The following is a 26,062-nucleotide window of genomic DNA, read 5'->3' as shown; positions in this document are numbered from 1 at the left end:
TTCTTTAGAATTCAAGGCACACTTAACCAACATGGCTACCAGGCATATGTGGGAACTCCTTCAAGACTTGGAAAGGAAAACCATTCCAGGTGAAGCTGGTTAAGAGTGTGCAAAGCTGTCGTCAAGGCAAAGGGTGGTTATTTTGAAAAATCTAAAATATCTATATTTTTTAACACATTTGGTTACTACATGATTCCATGTGTTGATGTCTTCAGTATTATTCTACAATGTAGAAAATAGTACAAATATAGAAAAATCCTTGAATGAGTAGGTGTCAACTCACATTCCCAGTGGGTCAGAAGTTTACATACACTCAATTAGTATTTGGTAGCATTGGCTATAAATTGTTTAACTTGGGTCAAACGTTTCTGGTAGCCTTCCACAAGCTTCCCACAATAAGTTGGGAGAATTTTGGCCTATTCCTCCTGACAGAGCTGGTGTAACTGAGTCAGGTTTGTAGACCTTGCTCGCACATGCTTTTTCAGTCCTGCCCACACATTTTCTATAGGATTTAGGTCGGGGCATTGTGATGGCCACTCCCAATACCTTAACTTTGTTGTCCTTAAGCCATTTGGCCACAACTTTGGAAGTATGCTTGGGGTCATTGTCCATTTGGGAGACCCATTTGCGAACAAACGTTAACTTCCTGACTGATGTCTTGAGATGTTGCTTCAATATATCCACATAATTTCCCCCCCTCATGATGCCATCTATTTTGTGAAGTGCACCAGTCCCTCCTGCAGCAAAGCATCCCCATAACATGATGCTGCCACCCTCGTACTTCACAGTTGGGTTGGTGTTCTTCGGCTTGCAAGCCTCCCCCTTTTTCCTCCAAACATAACGATGGTCATTATGGCCAAATAGTTCCATTTTTGTTTCATCAGACCAGAGGACATTTCTCCAAAAAGTACAATCTTTGTCCCCATGTGCAGTTGCAAACCATAGTCGGGCTTTTTTATGGCGGTTTTGGAGCAGTGGCTTCTTCTTTGCTGAGCTGCCTTTCATTTTATGTCGATATAGGACTCATTTTACTGCGGATATAGATACTTTCGTACCTGTTTCCTCCAGCATCTTCACAAGGTCATTTGCTGCTGTTCTGGGATTGATTTACACTTTTCGCACCAAAGTACGTTCATTTCTAGGAGACCGATTGCGTCTCCTTTCTGAGCGGTATGACGGCTGCGTGGTCCCATGGTGTTTATACTTGCGTACTATTGTTTGTACAGAAGAACGTGGTACCTTCAGGTGTTTGGAAATTGTCTACAATTTTTTTCTGAGGTATTGGCTGATTTCTTTTGATTTTCCCATGATGTCAAGCAAAGAGGCAGAGTTTGAAGGTAGGTCTTGAAATACATCCACAGGTACACCTCCAGTTGACTCAAATGATGTCAATTATCCTATCAGAAGCTTCTAAAGCCATGACATCATTTTCTGGAATTCCCCACGCTGTTTAAAGGCACAGTCAACTTTGTGTAAGTAAAATTCTGACCCACTGGAATTGTGATACAGTGAACTATAAGTGAAATAAACTGTTTGTAAATAATTGTTGGAAAAATGGTGTCATGCACAAAGTAGATGTCCTAGCCGACTTGCCAAAACTATAGTTTGTTAACGAGAAATGTGTGGAGTGGTTGAAGAACTAGATTTAAGTGTTTGTAAACTTTTGACTTCAACTGTGTATGTGTGGAGGTTTGTTAAGTGTCCAAAGAAGTGCCAGATGTATTCAGAATGGTGTTGTCTGCGTAAAGGTGGATCAAGGAATCACCCGCAGCAAGAGCGACATTGTTGATATACAGAGAAAAGAGTTGGCGCGAGAATTTAACCCCATGGCACCACCATAGAGACTACCAGAGGTCTGGACAACAGGCCCTCCGATTTGACACACTGAACTCTATCTGAGAAGTAGTTGGTGAATCAGGCGAGGCAGTCATTTGAGAAACCAAGGCTGTTGAGTCTGCCGATAAGAATACGGTGACTGACAGAGTCGATTCGAAATGGTCAGTGATCTGTTTGTTAACTAGGCTTTCAAAGACTAGAAAGGCAGGGCAAGATGGATATAGTTCTGTAACAGTTTGGGTCTAGAGTGTCACCCCCTTTGAAGAGGGGGGTTGCCGCGGCAGCTTTCCAATCTTTAGGAATCTCGGACGATGCGAAAGAGGTTGAACAGACTGGTAAATAGGGGTTGCAACAATGGCGGCATATAGTTTTTATTTGTACGGGTCCAGGTTTTGCAGCTCTTTCAGAGCAACTGCTATCTGGATTTGGGTGAAGAAGAAGCTGGGAAGGCTTGGGAAAGTAGCTGCAGGAAAAGTAGGTGCAGGGCATGCAGAGCAGTTGGCCGGGGTTGGGGTAGCCAGGAGGAAAGCATGGCCAGCCGTAGAGAAATGCTTATTGAAATTCTTGATAATCGTGGATTTATCGGTGGTGACAGTGTTTCCTAGCCTCAGTGCAGTGTGCAGCTGGGAGGAGGTGCTCGTATTATTCATGGATTTTACAGTGTCCCAAAACATTTTGGAGTTAGAGCTACAGGATGCAAATTTCTGTTTGAAAAAGCTGGCCTTTGCTTTCCTAACTGACTGAGTGTATTGGTTCCTGACTTCCCTGAAAAGTTGCATGTCGCGGGGTCTATTCGATGCTAGTAGTGCAGTCCGCCACAGGATGTTTTTGTGCTGGTCGAGGGCAGTCAGGTCTGGAGTGAACCAAGGGCTATATCTGTTCTTAGTTCTACATTTTTTGAAAGGGGCATGCTTATTTAAGATGGTGAGGAAATTACTTTTAAAGACTGACCAGGCATCCTCTACTGACGGGATGAGGTCAATATCCTTCCAGGATACCCAGGCCAGGTCGATTAGAAAGGTCTGATCGCGGGCCTCCATGGTGGCGCAGTGGTCTAAGGCACTGCATCGCCATCTCTGTGCCACCAGAGAATCTGGGTTCGAGCCCAGGCTCTGTCGTAGCCGGCCATGACTGGGAGGTCCATGGGGCGACGCACAATTGGCCTAGCGTCGTCCAGGTTAGGGAGGGTTTGGCAGGTAGGGATATCCTTGTCTCATCGCGCACTAGCGACTCCTCTGGCGGGCTGGGCACACTGCACGCTAACCATGTCGCTAGGTGCACAGTGTTTCCGCCGACACATTGGTGCGGCTGGCTTCCGGGTTGGATGCGCGCTGTGTTAAGAAGCAGTGCGGCTTGGTTGGGTTGTGTTTCGGAGGACGCATGACTCTCGACCTTCGTCTCTCCCGTGCCCGTACGGGAGTAGTAGCAATGAGACAAGACAAGACTAACAATTGGATACAACGAAATTGGAGAGAAAAAGGGGGTAAAAAAATATATATATATATTTTTTTTAAAGGCCTGATCGCAGAAGTGTTTTAGGGAGCGTTTGACAGTGATGAGGGTTTGGTCTTTTGACCGCGGACCCATAGTGGATGCAGGCAATGAGGCAGTGACCGCTGAGATCCTGATTGAAAACAGGTGTTTTTGGAGAGCAAGTTGGTCAGGATAATATCTGTGAGGGTGCCCATGTTTACAGATTTAGGGTTGTACCCGGTGGGTTCATTGATAATTTGTGTGAGATTGAGGGCATCTATCTTAGATTGTAGGACTGCCGGGGTGTTTTGAGCATATCCCAGTTTAGGTCACCTAACAGAACGAGATGGTAAGTGATCCATGCAGTTACAGGTGAAAAAGTAGACTCAATAATCACAACCACTCTAAGAACCAGTGGGGTTACACTATTGAAAAAAGGTGCCACATCTACCAGTGTATTTTATGTATGGATTTAGAATTCCAGGCTTTCTACCTGTGTAAATGTATGTGTTTGTTTGCATGCACATGATATTATTACTCCCTCTACCCAAGGCCAATGAGTACTGGACAGCTCTCCGAACATATGCTCAGTATTTCATGGATATGGGACACCTGATGTTCGACCACTCTGTGGCTATGTGAGTCTATTAAGACAACTGTTACCATAGATAGCGGCAATGGCACTAAAAGCATTTAACAAAGAGCACATCTTACATACCGGTAATGTGTAAACTCAGCTATTGACGTGTTTTTAAATAAGTCCGATTGCATGCATTTCCAGTGAAAACAACAGGCTCTATATGGAGATAATGCGGAATGCCCGTTCTCACCTTGACAGGCAGACGGTGACAGATGGTCAGTAGAGGAACTGTGGAGATGCTCAACAGCCACAGTATCATGGATATAAAATCATCAACATCTCAGTACGTGGGGGTGGACGACTACAATCACTTAGCTAAATGTGCTTTCTCTACAGTGCTGTCCTTGATGTAAGAGTGTGATTGCATAATGTATTATCCTTATTCTGTCCAAATAAACATTTAAAAATGGAAAATGCATATTACATTTTTGCACGTGCATGATTCGTTTTTTTGCATGGACATGTTTCATATAACATGGGCTACTGTAACTTTGTGAAATGCATGTAAGAATATAAACTATTGTATACGAATAATAAACAGAGTTGAGGTGTAAGTCTACTTGCTAGTGCCTTCAGGAAGTCTTCACACCCCTGGACCTTTTCCACGTTTTGTGGTTCAAGGTGGGATTAACATTTCTGTAATTGTAAAAAAAAAAAATGTTTGTCAATGATCGACACAAAATAGTCTGTCAAATTGGAAGAAAATGTTTAACATTTGTAAAAACCAGTAAAAACCAGTCAGCAGAAGCTTATGGGGTGAATACCAGGGACCTCACAGGAGGACTATGTAGACACATTTAAAATTCAGGCTGTAACACAAAATCATGTGGAAAAAGTCTAGGGGTGTGAATACTTTCTGAAGGCACTGTATGCCTTTATTCAAATGCCTTGTGAATAAAACAACTGATCAATATTGATGAATATAGAGAAAGCACACATCACAAATATCAACCATAGGCCCTTCTTTACCCATTCATTTGACTATCTACAAATCATGTAATGCTACATTATATTAATGAAATAATTGGAATGAACTCCCAGTAAACTATTTGAAGGGTAAAGTCCTATAGTAACCATTCCTGGACATTACCACTGGATATTGACGTTTCTCCCATTTGGCCATGAATTCATCCGGATAGTAGGCTCCATCCCCTATTGGAGGCGCGAAGGCGCAGCGGCATCAACTGACTCTCGTGGCACTGAAATCTGTTGGGAGTCACAGAACGGATGCTGAGTACGGATGTTGAGGTCGGTACTGCACTCCTCAAGATCCAGTTTTAACAGCATGTGACTCCAGAGTGGGACTAACGACCAGGAACGGAACGAAGCCTGACCATACATACATTGAAAATTCGTAAGTAAATGACTGAAATGGGAAAATAATGTGCAGAGACGGAACCTGACATAACGAATGGGCCTAGATGTAATTGCGAACGCTATAATAAATGCTGTCATATTGCATGCACTTGAACTAGCAGGATTTTCCCTGGAGGGAGTTAATCCAGGCCGTTTAGCCTACATTATTTCCCTAACGCGATAGAATGAGAGGGACTTATTTTTGGCCGATCCGTTTGTCTTTTTTCTTTCGCTTATGCAAGCAAGTATATTATGGCGTTTCATAAATCAATCTCTGGATGCCATCCAGTGGAGAGTGACAACGCGCGCATCACAGGAGGACTACGTAGACTATCTGAAATTCGATCATATTTCCCTGGATTTTTTTCGAGGGAAGTATCATCCACACGGTTAAAACAAATTAAATTATGAAGATTGCAATGTGAAACTAGAGGTGTCCGAATATCTGAAAAAAATTGCTGAACTTTATGACTGCGTATCCTTGAAGTCAGAGGCCCGTACCTAAATATACATATGACATCAGAAATGAAAGCCCAGGGCAGACGAATACAAATAATTAACAGACAGCAGTGAAATAGTGCATGTCTCCAGCGACACACATCCTCAAACTACTATAGACTGCAGTTCAAAAGTTATGGATTAATTTACCCGCAATAAGACATTTTGCTTCTAATTTTACAGAAGGGTTGGAGAGATGTTATATTTGTTCAATTGCCCTCTTTCCTTGCAGTCACTCTCTTGGAAGAGCTCGAACTCTGGAAGCCATGGCAAACAGAGGACCCAGTTACGGGCTGAGTAGGGAGGTTCAGGAGAAGATAGACCAGAAGTATACTCTGGACCTGGAGGCCAGACTGGTGGACTGGATCATCTTGCAGGTTGAGGGGGACATAGAACGACCAGAGTCCGGGAGACTAAACTTCCAGAGCTGGCTCAAGGATGGAACAGTGAGTCTCTGACACAAACTCTGGTTGATGTAACCTTATGCATATTTTCATTATTCTAAACCTAACTCTTAAAACACATATACAGATCATCTCAGACTCTAATTAACCATTATCATAATAGATTATATTTGATAGCCTTTGTAATTATGGGGTTTCTTCTCCTGGTCCTCAAAGCCACCAACCACTGCCACCTCTAATGCTAGGTGGGTGTAGGCCAGTTCTAATCTGTCACTCCATTATTTCATCTCTCGTTGCAGATTCTTTGCAGGCTCATTAACAGCCTATATCCCCCTGGTCAAGAACCCATAAAGAAGATCCAAGAGACAAAGATGGTCTTCAAGCAGATGGAGAAGATCTCTCAGTTCCTGCAGTCAGCTGAAGCTTATGGGGTGAATTCCGGGGACCTTTTCCAGACCGTGGACCTATGGGAAGGTACATCTCTTCCACCTTACACTCACATGCAGCGATTGGTTAGTCCTTATGATAGATAACTTCAGGTATGTGCCATGTATGTGAATATAGCCTTTCAATATAATATACCTTCCTGGAAAGGATTCATTTGTCAAATCATACATTTCTTTTCTACAATTTTTACATTTTTTTTATAACCAATGAGGGAACAACATGGACTACCCATCCACATTGACAGAGCCACAGTGGAGGGTGTCAAAAACGTACATTTCCTCTGCGTGCACATCACTGACAACCTAAAATGGTCCCTTCACATAGACAGCGTGGTGATGAATGCTCAACAGCACCTCTTCAACCTCAGGAGAATCAATACATTTGTCTTGGCTCCTAAGACCCTCACACACTTCTACAGATGCATCATTGAGCGCATCCTGTCGGGCTGTATCACCGCCTGGTATGGCAATTGCACTGTCCACAAACACAGGGCTCTCCAGATGGTGATGCAGTCAGCCCAACGCATCACCGGGGGCACACTGCCTGCCCTCCAGGACATCACCCGATGTCACAGGTCGGCTATGAAGATCATTAAAGACCTCAGCCACCCTCCCCACTGCCTTTTCACCCCTCTACCATCTATCTCGAAGGCGGAGACAGCACAGGTGTATCAAAGCTGTGATGAAAGACTGAGAAAACAGCTTCTATCTCCAAGCCATCAGACTGTTAAACAGTCACCACTAGTCGGCCTCCATCCAGTACCCTGCCCTGAACCTTAGTCACTCTTAATAGCCGGCTAACACCCGGTACTCTATCCTGCACCTTAGAAACTACTGCCCTATGTCCATAGTCATTGAACACTGGTCACTTTAATAATGTTTACACTACCGTTCAAAAGTTTGGTGTCCTTGTTTTTGAAAGAAAAGCACATTTTTTTGTCCATTAAAATAACATCATATTGATCAGACATACAGTGTAGACATTGTTAATGTTGTAAATGACTATTGTAGCTGGAAACGGCAGATTTTTAATGGAATATCTACATACGCGTACAGACTCCCATTATCAGCAACCATCACTCAATGTGTTCCAATGGCATGTTGTGTTAGCTAATTTAAGTTTATAATTTTAAAAGGCTAATTGATCATTATGAAACCCTTTGCAATTATGTTAGCACAGCTGAAAACTTGTCCTGATTAAAGAAGCAATAAAACTGGCCTTCTTTAGACTAGTTGAGTATCTGGAGCATCAGCATTTGTGGGTTCAATTACAGGCTCAAAACGGACAGAAACAAATAACTTTCTTCTGAAACTTGTCAGTCTATTCTTGTTCTGAGAAATGAAGGCTATTCCATGCGAGCAATAGCCAAGAAACTGAAGATCTGGTACAACGCTGTGTACTACTCCCTTCACAGAACAGCACAAACTGTCCCTAACCAGAATAGAAAGAGGAGTGGGAGGCCCCAGTACACAACTGAGCAAGAGGACAAGTACATTAGAGTGTCTAGTTTGAGAAACAGACGCCTCACAAGTCCTCAACTGGAAGCTTCATTAAATAGTACCCGCAAAACACCAATCTCAATGTTAAGAGGCGACTCCTGGATGCTGGCCTTCTAGGCAGAGTTGCAAAGAAAAATCCATCTCTCAGACTGGCCAATAAAAATAAAAGATCAAAATGGGCAAAAGAACAGACACTAGACAGAGGAACTCTGCATTGTTTTTTTTATTGCTAGGTATTACTGTACTGTTAGCTACAAATACAAGCATTTCGCTGGTACCTGTAATAACATCTGCAAATCTGTTTATGCGGCCAATAAAATTTGCTTTGACCTACTAAAGGCCAAATATAGTATTGAAATGTCTGTCTGGTATTTTGTGTACTACAGGGAAAGATATGGCTGCCGTGCAAGGGACCTTGTCAGCACTTGGCAGTATGGCGCTCACAAAGGATGATGGTCAATATCGTGGTGAACCTGATTGGTTTCATAGGTGAGGAACCAATCATGATAGCTGTTTGTAATGAGTTGTACAAAACAGCAATGATGTCCATTTGTTTATTACATACCACTCCAAAATGAACTATTTATAATGAGTCGCCTTAACTTGACCCCCCCTCCCTCTCACCTGTTTGCTTTACGTATCATTACTGTAGGTGTAGACCTTCCTATCTGACCTGTATCCGTTTTAATCTCTCCTGTACAAACATCCATCACAGCAGGTAAATCACGTTTTGTCTCCTGTGCTTTTAGGAAAGCTCAGGGAAACCCGCGGGAGTTTTCTGAGGAGCAGTTGCGTCAAGGCCGAAGTCTGATTGGCATGCAGATGGGCGGAAACACGGGGGCATCTCAGTCTGGCATGAGGGGGTACGGCATGCCACGCCAGATAATGTAAAAATGTAATTTGGCTCCTCTAAATTAATCCAAAGTTGCTCTCTCATTAGCTCAGTGGCAGCGTGAAGTTTCCCTGATGATCTCGCTATAGGGGCCCGAGATGTAACCTTATACTGAAAGTCTCAGAACACTATTACAGGGCATTACAGATGATGTCCTTCAATAAGCCTTTGTATGAGCTCACAGTGGCTCTTCTTCACTCAGTTACACGGTCTGGTGTGTCATTTCTGTCGGAGTGGATGTTTTTGCATCAGAAAGGGGTCCAAGGTTTCTGTCAACACAATTGTGAAATGACAGCAACTGTGCCATTGTCTGAGAAATGTTATTTTGAAAAGTAATTGTAATGATAGTCACGAATAGTATTAAGGTGCAATATTCTTTATTCAGGTAATTTACAGCACCAGTAGTCTTATTCTTTACTACACTGCGGAATGTGAATGCAATGCACTACGGCCATTTTTCTTTTTATATAACTACCTTCGTTGCATGACTTCTTTATGCACAAAGTTCATGTTCAGTATTGAATGTTATGTGAAATATTTGTTGAAGTACTTCAATTATAGGTCTTTTTTTCTTGTTTAATTTATGTTACTTAATGTTTCCAGATGTATGAGTACTGTGTGAAATGTCTTATAAAAAGCACGAGTTGGCGTAAAAAGTTGGTAGAAGTGCTGCCTATTGATGAGTTCACTCTAGGCTATAAATAAAGTTGCACACTATATACAAGCTCCCAGTAAATTATTGGGTGAAGCACCAATATTTTGTCATCATTGTGCCTTCTTCAGGTTAATGTCATGAATACTTGAACTAGGTTATGTAGACAAAAAGTGCAATTAGTGCAAACAATGACAATAGTGAGGGTTGTGTCATCGTTATTAGAGTGATGAGAGGACGGCGTATAATTATGGCTGGAACGGCGCTAATGGAATGGCATCAAACACATAGAAACCATGTTTGATACCATTCCACTTATTCCGCTCCAGCCATTACCACCAGTCCATCCTCCCCAATTAAGGCTATTGTTATATTGCAACGTAATTAGATAGTGTACATAGTATTAGCATCAACATATATTATTATTTCACAAAATTTCATATACATATTTCATTGTTTAAATTTAATTAAATATTTGTTACATATAATATTTTGGTTCAACCGCAAAGCACAAAAAGCATCATCAACAAAGTGGGTCTCTAAACCCAGGCAGCGCCATATGTCCTTCAGAAGCCCGATGGTGCCCGCCACAACAGCGCGTACCTGGCAATGGCGCACATGTAGTTCCTCTCTGCGGGTTGGCGAAAGGGGTGAGCAGCCACCGCTTGAGAGGATATCCACTGTCGCCTGTAAGGTTAGTGAATGGGTTAGGCACTGCAGCAGAGAAATTGCAATTGATTTAGAATATCTACATTACTCATCCGTACCTAGAAGCCAGCCATCACGGACAGCTCCAGCCTCAAGTCTGCGCCCAACACTGCTGTTTCTCCATATGAATGAGTCATGGGTTGACCCAGGCCATCACCATGTCCGCATCACATATGATTTGGACATTCATGGAATGATAAAGCTTTCGATTAATGAAAGTCAATTCACTCTCACTCGTTGCCCTTATAGCAACATGAGTGCAGTCAATTACACCGATTATTTAGGAAACCGGACATTGCTGCAAATTGCACTTTGATATTTGCCTGGTCACCCACGGTGTAAAGAAACTTTGTAGAGGTGAGTGAATCCAGGTATACCTACTAACACGTCTGGCATAACGCGGCTAAAGCTTGGCTGAGAAATCCTTGACCTGTCAGCCAATTCCCTTTGAAAAGTGCCGGTTGCCAGAAATCCGAGAGTTGTCAGTTGTCAGCACCGCTTGGTTTCTGTGGGTGCTTCTCTGTAAAGCTGGGCCTACTACAGCACAGAGATCCAAGAGAACAGCTCTTGGTAATCGGAACCGGTTTATACGCCACTCATCATCATTGGCCAGTAAATCTTGCTGGTCTTTGAAAAATCGGTCTTTCTGAATTCTTCCATTCGCCAAATCTTCCAACAGTGCCAAAGCAGCCATTGTGCGTCATTACGCATTGTAATTGCATGCCTTTTAATACCCACCCATTTGATTGTCAAAGCCACCCAATTGCTTAACACCATGTGTGGTAATTACGCTGGTTGTAACTGACAATGACAGAGGGCCATTATCACATTGACAGTTCTGCACAACGAACATGTGATAACAATATATTAAACTGTGCACTCGTATCTGCCCTACCGAGGCATCGAAAACGGCATCAGTTTAAACGTAATTTGACCAATTGTTCACCTTATTATTCATTAGAATACATTTCATAACATGCAGGTATTGTTTAATAATTACAGTTCCAATTAAATATGACTCTGATTAAACAGTACAATATATATATATTTTTTGTTGTTGTTGCAAAACAGATATCTCCGTTTGTATTTATCCTAAATCATGTTTTTGTGTGCAGTCAAAGGAACTCTTCATATATAATAGGTGAGAGGTAATATTTTTGAATTATTTTACACAAAGGTATCAATTTCAAAGCGATTCTCGAGTTCATCTTTCTGCCATCGGAGTCGCAGTTTCTCATTTCTCCGGTGTCTGTGGAGGACCGCATATTCTCCCATCAAGTTTGTTTTTTATAAATCCAACGTTTGCTTATAAAGTTGCATACGCCTTCTTTCGTGCCTACACAACGTTTATAAATGAGGCCTCTGATCACGACTCCATTTTGCTTCTCCTTTCCTACAGGCAGAAACTCAAACAGGAAGTGCCCGTGCTAAGGACCAGGTAGCCTTCGAGAATAACATTGAGGAATACAGAATACCACTGTGACTATTAAAATCTACCCTAACCAAAAACTGTGGATAGATGGCATTATTCGTGCAAAACTGAAAGCGTGAACCATCGCATTTAACCATGGCAAGGTGACTCTGAACATGGCAGAATACAAACAGCGTAGTTATTCCCTCCGTAAGTCAATCAAACAGGCAAAATGTCACTATAGAGACAAAGTGCAGTCGCAATTCAATGGCTCAGACATGAGACGTGTGTGGTAGAGTCTACAGACAATCATGGACTAGAAAGGGAAAACCAGCCCATCGAGGACACCGACGTGTTGCTTCCAGACAAGCTAAACACCTTTTTTGCCCACTTTGAGGATAACACAGTGCCACCGACATTGCCCGCTACCAAGGACTGTGGGCTCTCCTTCTCAATGGCCGACGTGAGTAAGACATTAAAGCATGTTAACCCTCACAAGGCTGCCAGCCCAGACTGCATCCCTAGCTGTGTCCTCAGAGCATGCGCAGACCAGCTGGCTGGAGTGTTTATGGACATATTCAATCTCTCCCTATCCCAGTCTGCTGTTCCCACATGCTTCAAGATGTACACCATTGTTCCTGTACCCAAGAAGGCAAAGGTAACTGAACTAAATGACTATCGCCCCATAGCACTCACTTCTGTCATCATGGAGTGCTTTGAGAGACTAGTCAAGGATCATATCGCCTCGACCTTACCTGACACCCTAGACCCACTTCAATTTGCCTACCGCCCCAATAGATCCACAGACGATGCAATCGCTATCACACTGCCCTATCCCATCTGGACAAGAGGTATACCGATACAAGAATGCTGTTCATTGACTACAGCTCATCATTCAACACCATGGTACACTCCAATCTCATCATTAAGCTCGAGGCCCTGGGTCTGAACCCCGCACTGTGCAATTGGGTCTTGAACTTAAAGACAGGCCGAACCCAGGTGGTGAAGGTAGGAAACAACACCTCCACTTTGCTGATCCTCAACACTGGGGCCTCTCAAGGATGCGTTCTCAGCCCCCTCCTGTATTCTCTGTTCACCCATGACTGTGTGGCTACACAAGCCTCCAACTCAATCATCAAGTATGCAGACATCACAACAGTAGTAGGCCTGATTACCAACAATTATGAGACAGCCTACAGGGAGGAGGTGAGGGCCCTGGGAGTGTGGTGCCAGGGAAATAACCTCTCACCCAATGTCAACAAAACAAAGGAGCTGATCCCACTCCCCCCATCTACATCGACGGGACCGCAGTGGAGAAGCTTCAAGTTCCTCAGCGTACACATCACTGACAAACTGAAATGGTCCACCCACACAGACAGTGTGATAAAGAAGGCACAACAACACCTCTTCAACCTTAGGAGGCTGAAGAAATTTGGTTTGGCATCTAAAACCCTCAAACTTTTACAGATGCACAATTGAGAGCATTCTGTTGCGCTGTATCATCGCCTGGGATGGCAACTGCACCACCCCAACCGCAGGGCTCTCCTGAGGGTGGTGCGGTCTGCCTAATGCATCACTGGGGGAAAACCACCTGCCTTTTAGGAACCCTACAGCACCTAATGTCACAGGAAGGCTAATAAGATCATCAAGGACAACAACAACCCGAGCCACTGCCTGTTCACCCCGTTATCATCCAGATGGCGAGGTCAGTACAGGTGCATCAAAACTGGGACAGAGAGACTGAAAAACAGCTTCTATCTCAAGGCCATCAGACTGTTAAATAACCATCACTAGCACATTAGAAGCTGCAACTGCCTGATCGCGGGGGAAGGGCAGAGCACACAAACTCACACGTTAGCTTAAGCTTAGCTTATAGTGTGGGTCAACTGTAACTCCTGCCACGTTATAGTTTATTCTACTATACGTGGGAGTGTTGGCAGGATATAAGGAGTGTGCTTAGTCCTACAGTGGTCTGCTCTTGTTAAGCTAGCTACTGCATAGTTTATTCACCGTGGAACACATGAGTCTAGGCAAGATGGCTGCGCCCTGTGAGAGATAAGCGTGGCGCGGCTTGTGACACTTGACTCACTCTCTGGGGAAAACTGCAAGTCTGCTGGAGTGAAACATACAGACTCCTGAGCTTGCAGTGTTAGGCACGGTCCCTGAGACCGAATGCTAACCGGGACAGTTCTGGTGGAGAGAAAAGACAACAACTAGGACAAACCCTCAGCCCCGCAATACTGGTTGACCAATCTGAGTATTGCCCAGGTTGGTACACTGTCACAAGTAATTAAAACATGTTACAGTCCTGAAACCATAGGTCTGATACCATGTGTATGAAATTAATTTGAATCATTAGATTATTATAATACATGTGTGTAAGTGTTATTCATTCGATGATTAGATTATAATACTGTGTGTGGTTTTAGTCAGAATCAACGTTTGGGAACAATGTGTCTAGTGTTTTGAGAACAGACTGTCTGAGCCAGATCCGGGGAGACCTTGGCTGGGACACTTCCCAGTCCCAGGTCTCTCCCTATCTTAGGGGAGGGTAGGAAGACACTATTCTGACGTACTCCCCTAGGCTCTATTGGCGGGCGGATTTGATGGTTGGTGTGTAAGTATGTGTGTCGCTATAAATTGAAGGTCCTGTACTGTACACGTCAGAACGTTCCCGTGAATAAACATTTAAATTTGGTAGACTGGGCCTCTGTTTTCGTTTCTATCAGTATCTCACAAATCCTGATATAACAGACTGAGGGTAACATAATTTAATTGGTAAATGAACAGGAGTATAGAATTATCCTGACAATGGCACAAGCCAAACCGAGTGGGGAGACAGCAGAGCTCCCAAGTGGAGAGGCTAGCTACTCCAAGCTATTGAATAGCTGTTGGTATACTTCTGAGCTTTTACACTCTAACATAGAGCTCTAAACAAGCGAATCCTCTCTGGAATGAGCTGAGAATAGGAAGAGGTAGAGGTGGGAGTAGCAGCACTACCCAGTACACAGGACTAAATGTATCCTGCCCAGCGGAAGTATACCATATTGGAGTGATCCAATATGGTGCTACATAAAGTCAGAAGCATTAGACTACTATTGTTGGCCCTAGTTTGTCTGTAACATTAAAGAAAAGGGGAAATGGTTGCTGTGAAAAAGGGGTAATACTTTGTGTTGGTAGTAAAAAATAAGTGTTCATGTTTGTGTTCCCTGTGTTGCCAACCAGAAATGTGGGAGAATGTGAGATATGGTAGCCTAATCTTTTGTAATTTGTAATCATGTATTATCAAGGGGTGTGCTTGTTTCTGCCCGCAGAGGGAGCCTTTCACTCGAGTGGTTGCTTGACGTGCACAGTGGCTATCAGGCTAGCCTGACTGCTTAGTGAAGTTGATTGAGAGCCTACTGAAAACTGAAGCACCAGATAAACGAATGATGTTTAATCTTATCTTCACGGTAAGGCAGTTAAAATGACATAGAACACCAAGTTAAGCGGAGTTTAATGATCTGTTATTCTGACGTTTTCATAGTTTAATTTATAAAACTCCGTTAGCCTGTCGTAGTCATGGCGACAGATGACTCAAGTAAATAAAGGGAAACATTGTAACTTGCTGTTAGGGATATGTTGAGAATGACATGATAAATGTTTTTGTGAGATGGCAGAATATACCTTTTACAAATAGTTTTAGTAACAATTTTGGCTATTTAGAATTGCATAAGAGTAGCCTAGTCAGGCACATGTAGCGCTTCATCTTGATTGACTAGATTAATTAATATAATTTCGTCACATTTTATTGTAGCCTGATGCACTACCATTGTCTTTCATTTATTTATCGTTTTCTCCCAAATGCAATGTGGTGCCCAGTTGAAAATTACTATATATTATTATTACGAAATCTAACAATTATGTTTTGTAGAACTTCCATTGCGCCTCAAAGTGCAGGAGCTTAGTGGGGAAAGGAAAAACAATTGGGGTAAGCATCAGTCATCTTACTCAACTTAATTTCCTCATCCTTTTTTTTGCATACAGTATTGTGAATGGCATATATAGTTCTTACATTCACAATGCATGAGACAGTTGATTTTAGTACATCTGAGCAGATTGAAATGGATGTATTCCTGATCCTTTTCCCCCTAATTTCCATGATTTTGTATTAAACTAGCTAACTGTGAATAACAAACATGTTATAAAACATTAACAAGGCTCCATATCTCCCCATTATTGGGAGGTGACCACATGCCTGATCTAATGATGTATGATAGGCTTATGTGTTTTCTATAGGTTGAACTGAAAACTTAGTGGCAAGGCTCAGACAAGAACTTTCCTCAAGCGATGTGCTGCTCCTTGCCACAGACTGGGTGAATCTTCTTAAAGCTCTGCTGTCACAGTCAAGAACCAGATGGTTCTCTGGGTTATGGCAAATTCTGGGATGTAGTTCCAGCCAATCCTGTCCACATGTCCTTGATAAATGACAGTTGACCATTAAAACAACCATAGGCCTCTGTCAAATATGTTAAAGGTCAGTAGGTTCAGAGTAAATGTTTGCCTTAAGGTGAAAAAGGTGCTTTCCAGAAGTAATATATAATAATATATAATATATGCCATTTAGCAGACGCTTTTATCCAAAGCGACTTAGTCATGTGTGCATACATTCTACGTATGGGTGGTCCCGGGGATCGAACCCACTACCCTGGCGTTACAAGCGCCATGCTCTACCAACTGAGCTACAGAAGGACCATAAGTAATATAATAATAATAGTCAAACGTTTGTTTATTCAATAAGAGGAAACTAAATCCAGGTACTATTCATAACCACAGAAGGGGACTACATTTCGTAAATAGGCTGCATTAATTAATTTCAAATGGGTAACTGTTGTCAACAGAAGAGACTGGAATGTTAAACAAACTGGACAGAAACGTTTATACTAAAACGGCCTTCCTCTGGGAAGACCACAGGTGGACGACAATCCTCTCAATCAGCCGAGATCTATGTCCATCTTTCTCTGAAAGAAAATAAAATCAGTGTACATTTTCAATGCATTATCTAATTTAACCCATAACCAAGAACTCCAGTTAAAACCGATCCCCTAAAAAGTCCCATATCTTTCCATTTGGTTGAGATTCAACAAGCATACAAGCATTCAACTAGCTTGAGTAAACAAGGTTTGAGAAATGTTGAATGTATTCTGGCCTCCAAGGTCAAAAACATTTTCTTACAAATACACCACAAAGTACGATTCATAAGACTGACACTTGTCATAGTTGAGAATTACCTTAAGGTTCAGATAATGTTCCTCACTGCTACAGTGGACTGATTTGGCTGTTTCCTCATTGGTGTAGAAGATGTTGCACAGCTTGCAGAAGATTCCAGTCCTTGGCACCAGATAATCTAACCCTGCAAGTAAAAGGAGAGCAAAAGGGTTGTTATCACAATATGGCACTAAAAGCTCTTAAGCAGATCCCTATCACACCTGATAATAAAAATAGGCAGCCACACAAACATAAGTCAGTTTCTCTAGCATCTTACCAACAGGGTTGTCAGGTTGATAAGGACCCAGAGGTTCCTCCTGCTTTTTCTCCTCTCCCTCTGGGATAGATTCCACACCACTGACTTCTTCACCTTTAGGTTCCCCACAGACCCTCTCACTGTCAGACACAGGGCTCTGGACATCCTGGCCATACAAAAAAAAAATCACGTCTTTCACTCATTCGTTCTACTTAGCCTGAGAGACCAACACCAAGAAATATCTTCACTCTTCTTGGTGTTAAGTGGATTGACTGATTAAGTCTTGACCGACCGGTAACTGTAAAAGGATTGTTCAAGGGCATGCAAATTTTTTATAAACGATTGCCTTGATAGCTGAATATTTACATATGAACTATCTTTCACCTTGTTCAAATTAAGGAGAAAAAAAACAGCAAATAACCATCTTTCACCTCTGGATAGGGGCTATTGGTTGACTGGCCATTAGTATTTTCATCTCCTTGATGATCTCTTGATCTTCTGTTGTTCTGACCAGCCAACCACAGCTCATATTTGACTGGTGGCTTCCTGTATCAGAAGAGCAGAATACAATGTCACGCAGTACTAGATCATGAAAGTGTACTTAGATGCATCACTCATACATTCCAGTTTAACAACATTCTTTCTCAGATTATTTAATTGGCTGTATATTCTTCCAATAGATTCCAATCAATTGAACTGGTAGTGAACATGGACTGCATACTAGCATTATTCAAATTCCATTTAGTCTAACTATAATTTCCATCATCTACTCTATTACATATTGTTAGGGGTCATTGAAAATTATTTACCAGTATATTAGTGAGTCTCCCTTTTTGCACAAACTGACCCTTAACAGGGTCCCGTAGAACTTGTGTGGACGTTGGAAGTACTTAACCATTTTCTGAGCGGCTTCCACGCTCTCCAACTGGATATAACACTGAAAAAAAAACATCCAAGTGAAAGTCCTTTATTATTAGAACCCCCCCCCTAAAAAAAGGGACGGTGAAACTACCTTTCCATGATGCCAGTTCAAATTATAGCCAGTGATTTTCCCGAAAGGCTGGGCAAGTCGTAAAAGAGAGACGTCAGAGTACTTCTGGAGTGGAAGCATACAAATGTAGATGGATCTTCCACTAGGCCTCTACATTGACAGAAACAAAGTCACATTACACATAATACATCTTTGTGTTACAAATATTGACTCTATACTAGGTGTAGTTTTGTTAATAACTAAATTCTCTCATCAGATGCATAATGTGTACAGCATAAACACACCAAACCCACCTCCAACTTTTTCTGTGAAAAGCACATGCTAACACTGACTGGTTTCCTCAACAACTGTCCTTTTCCTTTGTAGAATTTCACCATTTCACGTACTTCCTCGGTAGTTTCAAGCTCTAACCATGCCTGAAAATATAGGAAATTCTCAATGTCATACAAACTAGGACATTAAATGCTTGCACAAATCAGGGATGAGTAAATAAATTCCTCTCTGTATGCCAAAATGCATGAATATCAAATTGTTATTCACCACTGTTGCTATGACATCTAGTTTTCATGGGATGGAAATAATGTTAAGTACCATACAAAATAAATACACTGATCTGCAAGTAACATAATTATGAACATACCTCCTTTCTGAGGAAGGATATGGCATGGTCGACAACTTTCACGTTTGCTCGCTCTGCCAGTTTCAATAGGGCCACCGCCATGTTTCCATAGCCCTTTCTAATTGGGCTAATATGGACAACTTTTCCATCCTGTAGAAACAATTTTACTGCGCAACCTACTATCAATAATGTTGGATAAAACAACTTTTCTACACTTGACACATTCCAACTACACGTTTCTAAAAGATAATTTGAGGAATACCAACCCATGAAGCACCCTTTGACTCTGCAAATAAAAACAAAAAGTAATTATAACTATAAATTATGAGCTGCAGATTATTTTCTTAATGTGTTATCCACACTGGCTAAACATGCATAATAATTATGTCTATTGCTGCCAAGTAATAACATTTTCCATCATTCATTGCTTACCCAGCGGCGTGTCCCCTCCAGTACTGTCGTCAAGTTCATCCAATGTAACAAAGTCATCCATATTCTCAGGGAAATCCATGTCATCCATATTGTCCTGTTGGAAATAAGTCCACAACATCAATAAGTTAAAGAATTTGAGTTTCAAGTTCCACAGTGCTGCACTAGAATCATATCTTATCTCATGACAAATACTTGTTGCAATGGGAAACTGTAAAAAGCTGCTCAAACAATGAACATATGTAAAATATTCTTGAACTATGATATAGATCCATGTCTCAAAGCTAGGAAGTGAACTCTGTGGCTGCACTACTACAAATTAAATTGACATCTTAAATATGCTCAAACCTCTTGGTCAGTCCAGGTTTTTACCATGTTAGGGCTGAACAAATAGGCATGTCTACTGATCCATACATCTACAATGCTTGGCTGACTTGAGCAATTAAGTGCCTGTTCTGGATTACTACGGTCAGTCTAGGTTTTCTGGAAACAATTGGAGCTTGTACAGAGATGACTCTATAACCTTTGATATTAAACCATGGAATGTAAGGAGATCCTTCAAAGCTGATCTCCATCTGATTTGTAGGGCACTCATAAAACTGATGGAATTAATAGCCCCTGAGCAAATCACATAGCCTACATACAGTGCCTTCAGAAAGTATTCACACCCCTAGACTTTATCCATTGTTGTGTTAGCCTGAATTTCAAATGGATTCCATTTAGATTGTGTGTCACTGGCCTACACACAATACCCCATGTCAAAGTGGAATTACACTTTTAAAAGTTTTGACATTAATTAAAAATGAGAAGTTTAAGTGTCTTGAGTCCAATAAGCCTAAATAAGTTCAGGAGTAGAAATGTGCTTAACAAGTCAAAAGTTGCATGGATGCAATAAGTGATTAACATGATTTTTGAATGACTACCCATTCTCTGTACTACACACAGATAATATTAAGGTCCCTCAGTCGAGCAGTGAATTTCAAACAAAGACCATGGAGGTCTTCCAAAATTCTAGAGAAACCTGGTTTAGTCTACTTTCCAACAGACACTGGGAGACAAAATCATCTTTCAGCAGGCCAATAACCTAAAACACAAGGCCAAATATACACTGGAGTTGCTTACCAAGATGACATTGACTGTTCCTGAGTGGCCTAGTTACAATTTTGAAAATTTATGGCAAGACTTGAAAATGTCTGTCTAGCAATGATCAACAACCTACTTGACGGAGATGAAAGAATGTGTAAATATTTTACAATCCAGGTGTGAAAAGCTCTTAAGACTTACCCAGAAAGACTCACAGCTGTAGTCGCTGCCAAATGTGATTCTAATACATTTTGACTTGGGTGTGAATACTAATGCAAATTCAATATCTGTACTTACTTTCAGAACATTTGCAAACATTTATAAAACATGTTTTCACTTTGTCATAATGCACAGTGTGTGTAGATGTGTGAGACTATGTAATACATTTTAAATTCAGACTAACAACAAAATGTGGAATAGTTCAAGGTGCATGAATACTTTCTGAAGGCACTGTAAGTAGCAGGCTATGGTATCAAGCAAACTCAATATTCCAACAAGCCACGAGACAAACCGGGCATTGCTGACATGAGTCACAGAAAACATCTTGACTGTTTGTCTAGATTGACGAGGTTCAATCTGAAGTGTCAGATGCATTTTATTTGCCACTGAAACTTCTGCCAGATTTCAGTGGTTCTAGGCAATAGATGGCAACATTGTTTCAACTGATCAGTGGAGGATCTCACTCAACCAAACTACATTCTCAGGAATGCTCCCAGAACTTCAACCAAGTTGAAGAGTTGAAGCACACATGCTTTAAGAAGCCATTGCTAGGAACCCACATCTTGGTTACTTGACAAACTTATTTTCAATTCTGGGAACAATGAGCCTTTTGTTGGTTCCGATCACAAATATAAATGAAAATAATTTCTTACATCTTCTTGAAAGCTCTCCTGTTCCATCTTGTTCTCCATTGAGACGTCAGCATCACACAGAGCAGGATCGGCAGCCTTGATGTCACAATCCTCCAAGGTATCGTCTACCAAAAGTTCTGAGATTTCAGGTTCCCCCTTATCTTTAGAATCAGCCACCAGAGAAGCACTTTTGGAAGAAGCAGGGTTTTTAGTTGCAACACCAACCTCATCATCTGACAAGCATTGTTCAGGTTCCACCTGGATGCCCTTTCCATCTAGATCTTTGTTTTCCAAATCAAAGTCCTCCTCCTTGATGTCCTGCTTGACCTCCTCTGAGGTGCTTTGTTGACCTTCTCCTTGTTCCATCACTTTCTCAGCAGGATGTTTGCCTGTACTGGGTTTCTCTGCGTTTGTGGCGTTTGAGGTCTTGCTAGTCTCCTCACTCTTGTGTCTGCTGCTGCGGCCTTTACTAGAATCTGCTCTTCTGGATGTGGTGGAGTCAGGACTTTCTCTACAAGGCAAAAACCATTGAGGTAAACTTCCCTGAGACTAACTTCCTAATGAGTCCCACGGAAAAATTGGTCGACATTGCTCCAGTCTTACTTACCTCAGGCGCTTCAGTGACGATGACAAGTATACTTTGACACTCTTTCCATTGATCTTGAGGGGGTTGGAGTGGTAGTACTTCACCATAATGTCAGCATCCTTCCAATTTACCATCTCAATCAGGGCCTGCAGATGAATAAGGGAGGATTCATTAGACGAAGCTAGAGAAGGTACTGCATAATGGGAGGTTTGTGTTGAATTGATCTATTCTAGTCATATAATCCCATGCTATTCGGAATTTAAAATAGATACACTGCATTGTTACTGTTAAGAACTCTTGTCTATTTGAGATCATCAGAGCGATTTGCAGAATTTGATTGATCACACTTTAATTCCATATTGCTCAAACCTTACCTGATCACTTGAAAATGTTGAATGCCGCACATTCCCAAACATCTTGACGAGATCAAGAATCTCTAATTCGCTTTCCTTCCCAGGAGGTAGGCGGGAAAAACAAACCACTGTATTGGTAACTTGTTTGGTCTGCCGTTTTTCTGGTGGTTCATTCAACCTTGGCGGCTAAAGGAAAAAAACATGCTCATACTGGGATCTCTGTGATTAATACTTCTGTATTAATTATTATCATTATCTCAAACTTTTAACAGACAGATGCACTTACATGAATACTGCACACCATTGGTGACAGGTACAGAGTCAACTTATTTCCCTTCACGAATGCTTGCTTTTCACTGAAATGATTCACCATATTGACTGCCTCTTTGTGAGAATCAAACTCCAGGAATCCCTGTAACAAAAAGACAACACTGAATCATCCAATAGACATTCAACTACAGATGTAACTTTTTTAGAGAGAGCATGTTAAAGCTGCAACATGTAACCTTTTGGGCGACCAAACCAAATTCATATAAAAATGAGTTATAGCTGTCATTCTCATTGAAAGATACAACATATCTACTGCTTCTTAGACTATGTGCCCCATTTCTATGCTTCCCATGCTTAAGTTTCATCTTTCTTTCAGTTTTGTACACAGCTGAAAATACAATATTTAGTTTTTGAAAAGATATTTCACTGCAGTTTACAAGGTACAACTATTCTCTACAGTAGAGTTGCTTGTTTTGTCAAAAACTGAAATTAGGCAAACTATTTGAATTTTTACAACCATGAAATGGTGCAGCGATTTCTGAATAGTGGATCTTTAAAGGTTGAGTGCTTATTCCTCTTTTTTTAATCAATGTGTAATTTACCTTGCAGGGGAACACCAGATGTTTTACAACCGTGCCGAATGGCTTAGCCAAAGTCATCAAGTCTTCTACACCAACAGAGCCAAGGGGAAATTTTGTAACCACCACCTTTGTGCCAACCTGAAGCAAAATATAAAATCACACATTCAAGCATGTAGCTTTAAGCAAATTAACTCCATAAGTTAATGATATATTTAAAATCATATTTACTAGGCAAGTCAGAACAAATTCTTATTTACAATGACAGCCTACTGGGGAACATTGGGTTAACTGCCTTATTCAGGGGCAGAATGACAGATTTTCACCTTGTCAGCTCGGGGATTCGATCCAGCAACCTTCCGGTTACTGGCACAACGCTCTAACCACTAGGCTACCAGCCACACCAAATAATCTATTTATAAGAAAACATCACCATAAAAGGGGCATCATTACCTTGGGCTTCAAATAGTGTCTTTCTGGAGCAGACCAGACTTCACCTAAAGATGAAAACATGAAAGGAGATAATATTTATTTTCAAGTGGTTTGCAATTGGGCCTTATTTGGTCTGGATCAAACTTGACTTTGGAACGGGACTGGTGTTATCACCTCCTACGTGGTCTGAGCTATGTTGTCTCTTGTACGGCATATCAGGACGTGGCGTTCTCCTGGACGGTGAAATAGCATTTCTACTTGGGATGGAGTTGGACCTGGAAGATAACGTAAACAGTGCTAAGTAAAAAAAGGAACAGCTAATGATTTTACATCATGACATGCCTATTTTCAACATGAAGCTTAATTTCATTCCCCTCACATTTCCTTCCGGGTATCAGGTCTTTTCCAATCTGGATATCTGTTAAAAAAAAAAAAAATAATAATAATAATTGGAACAAAAACCAGGTAATAGGAAATATATCAATTGATTGTGACCTGTATCAGTCCATTCTCTAACTGTTTTACGTTGCATGTTAACACTTACAGACGCAGGAGTTCTCGACAGCCCTCCACGTGGCTTAATCCATTGACATGATCCTTCCATTCCTGTGAAAAAAGCGAACTCATTAAACCTGTTAAATGAATGCCAGCACAGCCAGAAGAGGACTGGCCACCCCTCAGAGCCTGGTTCCTCTGTAGATTTATTCCAAGATTCCAGCCTTTCTAGGCAGTTTTTTCTAGCCACCATGCTTCTACATTTGCATTGCTTTCTGTTTGGGGTTTTAGGCTGGGCTTCTGTATAGCACTTTGACATCTGATGTAAAAAGGGCTTTATAAGTATAAGAGTGTTGATTTAAATTACATAGATACACAGTACAAAAGCAAGAGTATTGGAATATAACAAAGCTTACCTTAGTAGAATTCAACATGCATAAGCATAGAGAGCATGTGTGTGGGTAAACCTTGGGCAAAACTCCATGAAAATCATCCACTTGATAGGAGAAAGGTAACCTTTGCTGGGTCTCGGATGGTTTTTCCCTTGAGGACCAATTGTGACGGGAATCTCCCGTCTCAGTCCGCCGCTCTGGTCTACTGTGAATCTCCACTCTCCTCTTGTCAGTGTCACTATGGCTGCTTGACCGGCGAGGTACTGCAGGCGGAGTGTCCCGTTTGCTAAGGACTCCATCATCTGTATCCTCCTGCCGACTGTCTCTCTCTGGGGAGGCCTCTCCCTGCTCCTCTTGCTTGGCTCGATTGGCCTTCAGTTGCATTATCAGATAAGGCAACGTCTCCACACTGATCTCGTTCTCTGGAATCTGGGCCAGAGCATCCACGTCTTCTGGAGAGAGCCCCAGAGTGGCATATAAATTCATAGCTCCATCACCAGATCCTTTGTGTGCAGAGCCGTTTCCCTCACTCCCCTCCATCCTCAAACATCCAGGGCACAGAGAAGTTTATTCTGAAATTGGGGGGGGGGGGGTTGAAAAAAAGTTTCCCAAACTTGCTCAGGACCCAATGGGTGCACATTTTGGTTTTTGCCCTAACACTAGACAGCAGATTCAAATGATCAAAACGTTATGCTTAGTTGATTAATTGAATCATCTGTGTAGGAATACAGCAACAACAAAAAAGCGTGCACCCGAGTTTGGGAAACCCTGAACGTGTCTAGCTACATCAATGTGGTTAGGTAAAACGTGTAGGCCCTACAGATGAGCCTTAGGAAGAAAGTATTCTGAAAAAAAAGTAAACTGAAAAGGTATCATCTTCAATGGCTCTCTAGCTGGTCTTCATTTGCTGTGGGTAGCTAGTCATTTGGGTAGCTAGTTAAATTGGAGGGGGCTTCAGCACAACAGCCAGTTGTTGTTAACTAGCTAGCTACACATATTTAGCTCTGCTAAATTAAGCCAAATATCATCTCAACCCGATGAAAAATATTAGCATGCAAGCAAGTACCATGTAGCTAACGTTACTGCATTATTGTTGGCTAGCCGCACGCACCGTTGGAGAATGCTGCCTTGCTGGCCACAGCCAGGAAGCTAGCTAGCAAGAAGCTAACCATAGCTTTCTAGTAAACACAGACAGATAGTTTCGGGTTGAATGTTTACGCATACAGTTCCACTACTACATGGAATGCACATTGTGAATGCTGTAAAACATACCTTTCAAGAAGCTTCCTTTCTGGGTATTTCGTTCAATTTAGTGGCTACAGTCTGACCAACTATATTTATAATTTATCCATCTACCAGCGACATAAAAACAATAGCTTATTCCCTTAACGGAATTTCAGAATAAAAGTCCCCCACGTAATTACATTACTTCTTCTTTTGTGCGGTTTAACGGCGGTTGGCATCCAATTTGTTGCATTACCGCCACCCACTAGACTGGAGTACAACTCCCTTATACTTTGCTTGAAAAATAAAAATGTACTAAATAAATACCCTACCATCTAACACTACACTCACTCATTTCTAAATTATATACAATAAAATTAACACCACCCTACTAATTAAATACATTTATTCCTACCTCATGCCTGGAAGGATGGGACACC

General features: G+C 41.7%; 2 protein-coding genes across 2 annotated transcripts; one reads left to right on the top strand and one right to left on the bottom strand.

The window, feature by feature from the left end:
• Window positions 1-5,138: 5,138 nt before the first annotated feature.
• On the top strand, window positions 5,139-9,764 carry LOC123993596 (transgelin-3-like). The gene is made up of 5 exons (XM_046295933.1): window positions 5,139-5,303; window positions 6,036-6,249; window positions 6,507-6,681; window positions 8,540-8,642; window positions 8,903-9,764. Exons 2-5 carry the CDS (start codon window positions 6,070-6,072, stop codon window positions 9,042-9,044), a joined length of 600 nt encoding a protein of 199 aa, XP_046151889.1. The 5' UTR covers window positions 5,139-5,303; window positions 6,036-6,069; the 3' UTR covers window positions 9,045-9,764.
• A 6,794-nt stretch (window positions 9,765-16,558) lies between these two features.
• Window positions 16,559-25,825, bottom strand: LOC124006508 (matrin-3-like). Its single transcript, XM_046316569.1, has 21 exons — window positions 25,671-25,825; window positions 24,423-24,970; window positions 24,056-24,117; window positions 23,891-23,929; window positions 23,686-23,786; window positions 23,533-23,576; window positions 23,104-23,220; window positions 22,518-22,643; window positions 22,253-22,417; window positions 21,900-22,024; window positions 21,314-21,803; window positions 19,362-19,455; window positions 19,196-19,215; window positions 18,951-19,079; window positions 18,604-18,726; window positions 18,332-18,460; window positions 18,129-18,256; window positions 17,751-17,865; window positions 17,341-17,485; window positions 17,087-17,208; window positions 16,559-16,816 (listed from the first exon to the last, which is right to left on the bottom strand). Exons 2-21 carry the CDS (start codon window positions 24,936-24,938, stop codon window positions 16,790-16,792), a joined length of 2,817 nt encoding a protein of 938 aa, XP_046172525.1. The 5' UTR covers window positions 24,939-24,970; window positions 25,671-25,825; the 3' UTR covers window positions 16,559-16,789.
• Between the last annotated feature and the right edge of the window lie 237 nt (window positions 25,826-26,062).

This window comes from Oncorhynchus gorbuscha, linkage group LG02, assembly GCF_021184085.1.
Source record: "Oncorhynchus gorbuscha isolate QuinsamMale2020 ecotype Even-year linkage group LG02, OgorEven_v1.0, whole genome shotgun sequence".
Lineage (NCBI taxonomy): Eukaryota > Metazoa > Chordata > Actinopteri > Salmoniformes > Salmonidae > Oncorhynchus > Oncorhynchus gorbuscha.
The sequence above is the reverse complement of the archived record's forward strand: the minus strand, read 5'-3'. Positions and strand labels throughout refer to the sequence as shown.

Excerpts from the sequence above, each read along its gene's own strand:
- LOC123993596 (XM_046295933.1), top strand. The coding sequence starts at position 6,070 with ATGGCAAACAGAGGACCCAGTTACGGGCTGAGTAGGGAGGTTCAGGAG. Across the intron at positions 6,682-8,539 it reads GACCGTGGACCTATGGGAAG|GGAAAGATATGGCTGCCGTG; the intron begins GTACATCTCTTC and ends TGTGTACTACAG. Across the intron at positions 8,643-8,902 it reads GAACCTGATTGGTTTCATAG|GAAAGCTCAGGGAAACCCGC; the intron begins GTGAGGAACCAA and ends CTGTGCTTTTAG.
- LOC124006508 (XM_046316569.1), bottom strand. The coding sequence starts at position 24,938 with ATGGAGGGGAGTGAGGGAAACGGCTCTGCACACAAAGGATCTGGTGAT. Across the intron at positions 22,644-23,103 it reads ATCTGGTGTTCCCCTGCAAG|GGATTCCTGGAGTTTGATTC; the intron begins GTAAATTACACA and ends TTTTTGTTACAG. Across the intron at positions 17,209-17,340 it reads TCAACCTGACAACCCTGTTG|GGTTAGATTATCTGGTGCCA; the intron begins GTAAGATGCTAG and ends TTTTACTTGCAG.